This window comes from Nannospalax galili, unplaced genomic scaffold, assembly GCF_000622305.1.
Source record: "Nannospalax galili isolate Female #2095 unplaced genomic scaffold, S.galili_v1.0 scaffold262, whole genome shotgun sequence".
NCBI lineage: Eukaryota > Metazoa > Chordata > Mammalia > Rodentia > Spalacidae > Nannospalax > Nannospalax galili.
In genome coordinates, this window is record NW_008348083.1 from 75,706 (window position 1) to 85,794 (window position 10,089).

The 10,089-nt window shown below is 44.3% G+C and overlaps 1 protein-coding gene across 1 annotated transcript; it reads left to right on the plus strand.

Annotated features, from left to right (window-relative positions):
• Positions 1-534: 534 nt before the first annotated feature.
• LOC103743330 (CD209 antigen-like protein E) lies at positions 535-9,552 on the plus strand. Its single transcript, XM_008844587.1, has 6 exons — positions 535-580; positions 1,391-1,480; positions 1,794-1,886; positions 2,869-3,020; positions 6,465-6,574; positions 9,402-9,552. The coding sequence occupies exons 1-6, from the start codon at positions 535-537 to the stop codon at positions 9,550-9,552; spliced, it is 642 nt and encodes a 213-aa protein (XP_008842809.1).
• Positions 9,553-10,089: the final 537 nt, after the last annotated feature.

The window sequence follows — 10,089 nt, forward strand, 5'->3', positions numbered from 1 at the left end:
TCTGTGAGATCGAAGCCAGCCTGGCCTGCATAGAGAGTTCCAGACCAGCTGGGGCTAGAGGGATTGTGTCATAACAAAAAAACAAAAACAAAGGTGGACAGTACTTGATGAATGACATTCGCTGCTGTTCTTTAGTCTCCATACTATCTGCATGCACATGCACACGCATGCACAAACGTGCACACACATTAACATGAACACACACACGAAAAATCACAATTAAATTAATTTTATATTACAAGTTATTGTTTCCATTAAAGCCATCCTAGAGCTTGGCCATGCCATAAGTGAACCCCGTCTTTTTGCTAAGGAGCCCAGATCACACCCAGCCCTTCTCTGAAATTCTTAGGAGTATAAGGACCCTGCCATAGTGTGTCAAAGCCTTGCCCTCCCCCTTCCTCTAGGTTTTTCCAGTGCTGGAACTCAGTTCCTTGTTTCTCTTCCTGAGAAGGAGTAGATGAAGGAATAAAGAACAAAGGGGTGACAGATAAAAGCTGTCATCTTAATCAAGCAGTGCGAGGGAGAGCAGTGACCATGAGTGACTCCAAACAAGTGAGGGCTCAGCAGATTGACTCTCTGGGTAAGGCTAGAATGGAACTCTGGGAGCTTGAGAAGGGAGTTTGGTGGAGGTCAACTCAGGCCTCAGTTTGCCCAGGCTCTGACTGGTGCTCTGTTCACTCAGATGGGAATGAGCTCATAATCAGCAACATTACATACTGATTAAAAGGCTTTGGCTTCTGAGCAGCATCAAGATTCAGTAGTTTTCCAGATTATAGCAGGGTCATGGACTGAGAAGGAGTAGATGCCTCTAGCAGAAATTCTGTCCTAGCGAGGTGGAGGTTGAGGGTCTGGACCCCCAGATTCTATGGAGGTGGAGGTTGCAAATCTGGACTCCTGGGTGATAGCAGCTGAGTCTCAGGACTCCTGGATCCTGAAGATGTGGAGTTTATGGACCTGAACTCCTGGGGCCTGGGGAAGTAGAGGTTGAAGATCTGGACCCCTGGGTACTGGGAAAGTAGATGTTGGGACTCTAGACTCCTGGACCCTGGGGAGGTGAAGGTTAGGAATCTGGACTTCTGGGTCCTGAGGAGGTGAAGCTTACTGATCTGGATGCCCAGATCCTGGGAAGGTGCAAGCTGCAGATCCCCTGGTTGGAATCTGACTTCCGGACTCCTTCTTCTTGGGGAGGTAGAGACTGAATATCTCAACCACCAGGTCCTGAGGAGATACAGGTTATGGATATGAACTCCTAGTTGAAAGTTGACCTCTGGACTCCTCCTTCCTGAGGAGATGGAAGCTGAAGGGCTGGAGTCTAACATAAGGAGGAGGAAAATGCTGTATCAGGTTGTCCCTGGGCCAGGTGGTAGACCACCTATCCTTCTCCTTGCAGGGTTTCTGGGCAAAGGCCACATCCCCGTGATGCTGCACCTGTTCTTCCTAATTCTTTTCACTGGACTTCTGGTGGCCATCATCACCCAAAGTCAGGATCAGCCTGTAGGTTGGAGCTCCCTTGGGTGATCCTTCATCTCGGATATCCAGGTCAAACAAAAAGGAAATGCTAAAGATGGGAATGGGCTCCACAGCAGCTTCCAACAGCTTCTTAGGACCCCCCCTAATCTCTACTTTAGTTGAAGGAAGGAAAAAGAGCAGTAGAGAGCTCTTCTCTGTATGTCAGAATTCCTTTTCTTTAAATGGGATTAAATAACACACTGGGTCTCAGATATGGTGTCCCAGTGGAGTCCATGGGTCCCAGTCAGTGTTTAATAATTGCAGTATCTTTTTTCTTATCTAAGTTTCCAAGTTCTCCAGCTTAGAGGAACTGGAGCAGGAACAGAGAAAGCAGGAGAAAATATACCAGGACGTGAACCAGCTGAAATCTGGAGTTGGTGAGTGACCAGAGAACCAAGGTGTCCCAGAGGCTGAGCGGGTATCAAAGTGAGGTCATTTTGTTTTAGTCACTGGCCATCTCTGAGCTTCCACTTCATTAATTGTGAGTTGGGAATAGTGATAAAAATGAAGACACTAGGCCATGTTTAGTGGCACAAGCCTTTAATCCCAACACTGGGGAGACAAAGGCAGACACATAGATGTCTGTGAGATAGAGGCCAGCCTGGTCTACATAGTGAGCTCCAGGCCAGCTGGGGGACCCTGTTGCCAAAAAAAAAGTGAGAAAGATATGTGGTGGTCATTGACACTCAATTAACCCATGGTCATTGGGGGCCATGCATACAGTAGGCACTCAACCCATGGTCATTGGGGGCCATGCATACAGTAGGCACTCAATTAACACATGGTCATTGAGGGCCATGCATACAAGTAGGCACTCGATTAACCCATGGTCGTTGGGGGCCATGCATACTGTAGGCACTCAATTAACCCATGGTCATTGGGGGCCATGCATACAGTAGTCATATAATTAACCCACGGTTATTGGGGGCCATGCATTTACTAGGCACAAGTAAGGCCATGCATACAGTAGGCCACTGTCCTGAGCTCTAAGGTTGTATTTCTCCTATTGAAGAGAAGTTGGGACCAGATCTATGGATTCTCCTTGGATGGAAAAAGGACTCAGGAAGTGGAGAATGGCCAGAGGGGCTATTGTCAAAGGAGGATCCTCACTCTGGGGTTCTTGAGGGCTGGGCAAAGGAACAGAGCAGTTTTGCTGGGCTTGGTGGCTCACACCTTTGATTCCAGCACTCAGGAGGCAGAGGCAGGCAGATCTCTGTGAGTTCAGGGCCAGGCTGGTCTACTACATAGTGAGATCCAGGTCAGCTGGAGCTACAGGGAGACCCTGTCTTAAAAAGACCAGAAAACAAAGGAGCAGAGCAACTCAAATGTGGGTCCAACCTGATCTACCTCTACCAACAGACAGTCTGTGCTGCCCCTGCCCCTGGGACTGGACATTCTTCCATGGAAACTGTTACTTTTTCTCCAAGTCCCAACGGAACTGGCATGACTCCATCACTGCCTGCCAGGAAGTGGGGGCCCAACTAGTGGTCATTAAAAGTCATGAGGAGCAGGTATGTCTGGTGGGGCCCTGAACTGATGTGGTTGCATTCATCTGGATACTGACCAACTGGGTCAGAGATGGTTGATCATATGGTGTCTTCAAGAAGGGATGCTTGTTCCACTTAGAAATGGAGAAGAAAGGTATGAATGTGGGGTTCCCAAGCACCTTTTGAGGAAGCATACACAAGTTTGAACATAGGGAATGCTGTGGGGAACACCTAAAATGGAAGTGATCCTTGCGAGCGTGTTAGCAGCTTATTGGTCAGGATTTAAAAATCCATATGAGGAGTAGAGAGGCGGCTCAGCGACTAAGAGCACTGACAGCTCTCACAGAAGACTTGGGTTCAGTTCTCAGCACCCACATGGTGGCTTACAACTATCCAGTTCCAGGGGAATCAATCAGCCTCTTCTGACCTCCGTGGGCATTGCATGACATGGGTGCACTTACACGCATGCAGGTAATACACTCATACACATAAAATAAAATAATAAATAAAATATTTTTTATCTTTATGAGGCTGGAGAGATGGCTCTACAGTTAAGAGCACTTGCTGTTTTTGCAGAGAACCTGGGTCTGGTTGCCAGCACCCACATGGCATCTCACAACAGCCTATAACTCCAGTTTCAGGGAATCCAATGCCCTCTTCTAGTTTCTGTGGGTACCAGGCACACAACTACTTACACACAGGCAAAAGACATAAATAAATAAATTTATATTTAAAATCCTTATAAGTCATATTTACCAATTTCCTTGTGTAAATATCCTCACCATAGCTGTTTTCATGTAACCAATGGAATGTCACTCAATAAGGAAACTGAGAAGAGATCATGTGCGTGGCCCACAGCCACAAACTGGTATAATCTGGCTTCAGCCATTAAAACCAGTCCTGAGTACATTTTTTTAATTCGTTTTTTTAACTTTATGTGTATAAGTGGTTTGCCTGCATGTTTGTAGGTATACCATGTCCATGCAATGCCCATAGAGGCCACAAGAGGACATCAGATCTCCTGGAACTGGGGTTATAGATGGTTGTTAGCCACCATGTGGGTACTGGGAACTGAACCTGAATCCTCTGGAAGAGCAGCCAGTGTTCTTAACCACTGAACCATCTCTCCAGTCACTCCCTCCCCGAGTAAATATATGTGAACATGGTCAGAACTCTTGAGATAAACATGTAGTGTTGACAAGTGTGAGTGATGGGAGGCCAGCTGTGCACATTATTAGAACAAGTTCAAACACGTCTGTCCATAGGGTACATACAAGTATGCAAAGGACTAAGAGTTCCTGAGAATATCAGACTTGCAATGTAGCTCAGTTGGTATTGCACTTGCCTAGCATGCATGAGCCCTGGCTTCCATTCCCAGCATCACATAAACCAGATGTGGTAATGCACACCTGTCATCCTAGCACTTGGAAGGGGAAGGCCTGATGTAGTAGAAAGGTGCAAGTGTTAAAATCAGATTGGAAGCAGAATTGGCTACCAAGAAATTGGGGAGCATGTTAGCTTTTCCTTTGCTGTAACAAAACACCCAAGAAAAACAACTTAAAGGAGGAAAAGTTTGTCTTACAATTTCAGAGACTTAAATCCATGATCTGGTGGAGCCATGGCTTTTGTATCTGTGGCAAGGTATAATTATGGCAGAAAGGCATAGCAAAGAAAACTGTCTAGTAGCTGACAGGAAGCAGAGAAACAGAGACAGGAAGGGGCCAGGGACAAGCTGTCCCCTGCTGGGCTTCAGAGATAGTTGAAAGCACTGACCGTTCTTGCAGAAGACTCAGGTTTGGTTCCCAGCATCCACTGATGGCTAACAACCATCCTTAACGCCAGCTCCAGGGGATCCAATATCCTCTTCTGGCCTCCATATCCATTTCACATACATAGTGCATTACATACATGCAGGTAAAACATTTGTACACATAAAACAAAAATAAATTTAAAAAATATATCCCCTGCTAAGACTCTACAACTGTGACTTAATTACTCCATCCAAGCCCCACCTCCCAGCTTCCATAACCTACAAATTATGCCATCAAATAGTGAACCCATCCCACCCTCCCTGAGGATTGATAGGCAGTTAACAGTTGTTAAGGGAGAAGGGTTTATAAGGCCCTGACCCTCCTAAGGATCTGTAGACCTGAGGGAAGGAGCTATGTTTTCTTCAGTGGTATACTAGTAAGTTGCCTATGTGCCTGTAATTTACCCTAATTAGACTCATTAGTTTACCAAAACTACACTTTTTTTTAATTTGGCAGTTTTTAAAAACTATGACTATATGGGGCTGGAGTGATGGCTCAGTGGTTAAGATCACTCACTGCCTGCTCTTGCAGAGGAGCTGAGTTTAGTTTGGGGGGCTAACAACCATCTATAACTCCAGTTCCAGGGGATCCAATGCCCTCTTCTGGCCTCCACGGGTATTTCACACATGGCTGGTGCACACATACATGCAGTCAATAATACACTCACACGCATAAAATAAAAACAAATAAATCAAAAAAATTTTAAATATGCCTATATTCATAGACAACAAACCACAGTACTAACATTAACTAGAACTCTATGACCAAGTTCATGTCATGTAGAAGTTACAGCAGATATCTTTAAATTTTTCAGAATTTTATACATGAGAATAGTATTTGCATACTCCTCGGACTTCCCCTTCCAGCTTTTCCCATGTCTTCCCCCCTCCCTACTTGTTCTAAATTTCTTACCCTTTCTTTTTTTGTTGTTGTTTGGGGTTTTTTTTTGTTTTGTTGTTGTTGTTATTGTTGTTGTTGTTTTGAGACAGGGTCTCCCTATAGCCCTAGCTGGCCTAGAACTTGCTATGTGGACCAGGCTGGCCTTGATCTCACAGAGATCTACCTGTTTCTACCTCCCGAGTGCTGCGATCAAAGGTGTACACCACCATCATAGGCATACATGCATTTATAAATATATATATATATATATGTATATATATGATGATGAGTCCATTTGGTGGTGCTTTATGCACCTGTCTTTAGGACTGCCTATTTGTGATTAGATAACTTTTCAAGGGACTAGTCCCTGGAGAGAATGACTCTCCCTCTCTCAGCATCCATTGATTGCCTGTAGCTCTTTAGCTAGAGGTGGAACCCTGTGCCATTTCTGTATATTTTTTTGAGACAAGGTCTCCCTATAGCCCCAACTCTCCTGGAACTCACTTTGCAGACCAGGCAGGACAGAGATCCACCTACCTCTGCCTCCTGAATGCTGGGGTTAAAGACATGCACCACCACACCTGGCCATTTCTATAAATTTTTTTAATCTATTGATAACTTAATCCACCATTAGCTAGAAGCCCTCTCGATCCTGCCATTTCCTAATACCACCATCAGCAGGCGAGCAAGCCTTAAATAGACCAGGCTTTGGGGTAGGGACACATGCTGGAAAATGGGACAAAGGCCGCCTTCTGACTCCTTCTCTCTCTCTCTTCAGAGCTTCCTGCAGTGGAATGCTAAGAAATATGGCTACACCTGGATGGGGCTGTCAGACCTGAACAAAGAAGGCACATGGATTTGGGTGGATGGCTCACCTCTGTCCAACAGGTAGCCAAGATAAAGCTTCCTAAAGAGTTTTGGAGGGAAGCTGCTGTCTGATAGTCTAATCTGTGCCACCCTCCAAGTTCTTTTCCCCACCCAGTCCCCCAAATTCCATGACCCTCTAGTCATAACAGTCTATAACATTTACTGATGGAGGAAGGAGGACATGATTTTCAGACAGGTTGGAAAGTGCTTTAAGTCCCACCATAAGAGCTGCAAGAGGAACTTGCAGCCTATGTGGGTGGTTAATGAAGTATATTCAAAGACACATTGAGGTATAGTAAAGTCACTAGGTCAGGGAATTATCTATCATTTGATAAACAGCATGTTGGGCTAGGGAGATAGCTCATTTAGTAAATTTCTTGCAGAGCAAGCATGAGGACCAAAGTTTGATCTCCAATTTTTTAAAAAGCTCAGCAAGGTGGTACATGCTTGTAACCCCATCTCTGGGAAGGCAGAGACAAGTGGATCTTTGGGGCCCCCTGGCCAGGCAGCCTAGCCTATCTGGTAAGTTCAAAGTCAGTGAAAGACTCTGTCTCAATAAAACAAGGTGAATGGTTCCTGAGGAACAACACCTGAGATTCGCCTCTGGCCTACAGAGAGAGAGCAAATGTGTACAAATACACACGAAAAGACAACATGCTCTCTCACATATTCTAAGAGAAGGAGTACACATTACATGTGGGGAACATTGCCAAGGACAAGTGCCACTCCGGTTGTGGAGGGAAGAGCTATGGGCAACAGCCTTCATTAGATATCAAAGATAGGAGTAGGCAAGGCTGGGTAAGTACATGTAGGTATGGGTGCCATGGTAGTGGGTACTGGGTCACAGACAGTGTCCCTGGCTGTCTGATATTTAGCCCTGGGCTTGTGTGTATTGACCCAGGAAGAAGATAGTTGAATCTGTGTGGGAAGGACTTGGGACATGAAAAAGACTTTGTAACAAGTGTTTATAAATTGAAATCTTACATAACCTTATAAACCAAATTAATCATATATTTGAGAACCTTTAGAACTATGAACTCCTTCTAAGAAAAACAAAATAACTGGTCCTATATTTAGAATCTCAGTGTAATTAAGTTTTATAAGCTAAGCTAAATGCATAATTTTAATCTTATACCATGTTCCCCATTTGGGACTCAGTTATGCCCCTCACTCAGAACAATGTATTTGCACATGAGATGAGACAGTAATGATGTTGAAAACAACAATGACCTTGAAAACAACCCCTCCCCCACAAATGTTGCAAGCAACATATGGGCATAGGGCATAGGTAGGTTGATAACATTTGTTGACATTGCTGGGACTCTCTTGCTTTGTGTGCTGTCCTGAGTCAGTAGAGTTAGAAAAACAACTTCTTCCTTTGTAAAACTGTTATCAAAGATTGTCTATACCATGCTTGATACACTGCTCAATAAATATGAGAGGAGCCCTTTGTTGAAGAACAGCAGAGCAGATAGAAAAAATGCAGCTGACACAGTTCTGAGAGAAATAAAAACACCTTAGAACAAGACAGGGAACACCCTTGATTAAACTACTTCGAGAGCAAAGTTCCTCATTGATGGGGCACCCTCTGCAGATCTGTATAGTCTACATTGGATGGTTATGTCTGATAACCACACCCTCTGTGTAACAACTGCTCTCAAACGTGGGAGATAACAAGTGTAAGGGTCAAAAGCTAAGTAGCTCAGGCATGTCATGGGGTCCAGTATAAGGCATGTCTGAAGAGAATATATGAAAGCATCTTGTTTCTAGGAGCAGGGAAACAGGGTGGACAGCATAGGACGGCAGTTCAGAAAAACATTGTAGATGCTGTCTTTTCTCTAATGTGTATTATTGGCCTTGTAAAAAATCAGGTGGCTTCGGAAGTCACGAGGAGGACCTAGATTTATATCCAGGTTCTTAATTCTATTCCATTAATCAGTATTTTTGTGCCAGTGCCATGCAGTTTTTATTACTATAGCTCTGTAGTATAACTTGAACTCAGGAATGATGATACCTCCAACAGTGTTTTTGTTTGTTTATTGTTTTTCATTTTTTAAGTCAGGATCTCCCTATATAGCTTTGGCTGACCTGGAACTCAAAATGTAGACCAGGCTTGCCTTGATCTCACAAAGATCCACCTACATCTGCCTCCTGAGTACTGGCATTAGGGGTGTGTGCCACCATGCCTAACCTTCCAGCAATATTTTTAATGTTCAGGGTTGTTTGGGCTATCTTGGGTCTTTTGTGTTTCCATATGAATTTTAAGGGTTTTTTTTTCTAACTTCCATGAAAACTTGTGATGGAATTTTGATTAGGTTGTTTAGAATTTATACACTGCTTTTGGTAGGATGTCCATTTTCACACTATTAACCCTACCAATATGCATGGGTGGTGTCTTCAGGTGTCTTTTTCAACTTCTTTCTTCAATGTTTTAAAGTTCTCATGGTAGAGGTCTTTCACTTCCTTGGCTAAGCTCATTCCAAGGTATTTTTTGAGGCTACTTTGAATGAATTGTTTTTCTGGGCTTTTAAAAAAAGATTTATTCATTTTTGTTTTGTGTATGAATGTTTTGCTTTCACGTATGTAAGTGCATCACCTGTATGCAATGTCCATGGAGGCCAGAAGAGGGCATCTTATCTCCTATAACTGGAGTTGCAGAAAGTCCTTAGCCTCCATGTGTGTGCTAGAAATGGAACCCAGGTCTTCTACAAGAGAAGCCAGTGCTACAAGAGAACCACCAAGCCATCACCCCAGCCCCCCTGATTTCTTTCTCCACGTTTGTCATGGTATGTAGGAGGCTACTGAGTTTCGCGTGTTATTTTGGCATAATTGTGTATGGCCTTTGCAGCCTCAAGAAATATTGGAACCAAGGACAGCCCAACAACAATGGGGGACAAGACTGTGTGGAATTCAGAAAGAGTGGTTGGAATGATGCAAGTTGTGACAACACAAAATTCTGGATCTGCAAAAGTTCTGCAACTCCCTGCTCCAGAAAGTGATGGCCAGTTCTGCTCTGTAGTGTCAACAGCCTAAGCATCTGTGTTGGGTAATAGAACTTTATCCACATTTATCCTGGTTCCTTCTCCCTGTCTGTGGGCATGGAAATGTTAACACCTCAGGGACTCACCCGTCTCATTCGTTATCCACTATGGTGCTGGACCACTGGTGTCCTTCCTAATGCCTCCAAGTTCCTATTGCCCTACAGGCTGTAGTTCTGCCAGAGTTAATACACTGAGGGGCTGGGTGTGTTCCATTCATCTCCCTTGTCTTCCTTGTTGTGACCACAGTGTTTACATTACCACCCTGTAATGTACATTATACTGGTAAATTGTCATGTGCTGTTTGAGTTCCCTGAGGAGCTGGCTTTGGAAATGTGGTTGCCCACCTCAAAGTGTCCTCCAAAGACCTTTGTCTTGGAATGGTCTGCTCCCCAAACTCCATGACAAGGAAGGAAGAGAACAATAAAACACCCCAAGGGCAAAAACATTGTGTCCTTATAACAGCTAGCAGAGGTTGCTGTTGTTTATCCTGTAATT

Excerpts from the sequence above, each read along its gene's own strand:
- LOC103743330 (XM_008844587.1), top strand. The coding sequence starts at position 535 with ATGAGTGACTCCAAACAAGTGAGGGCTCAGCAGATTGACTCTCTGG. Across the intron at positions 1,481-1,793 it reads GGTGGCCATCATCACCCAAA|TTTCCAAGTTCTCCAGCTTA; the intron begins GTCAGGATCAGC and ends TTCTTATCTAAG. Across the intron at positions 3,021-6,464 it reads TTAAAAGTCATGAGGAGCAG|AGCTTCCTGCAGTGGAATGC; the intron begins GTATGTCTGGTG and ends CTCTCTCTTCAG.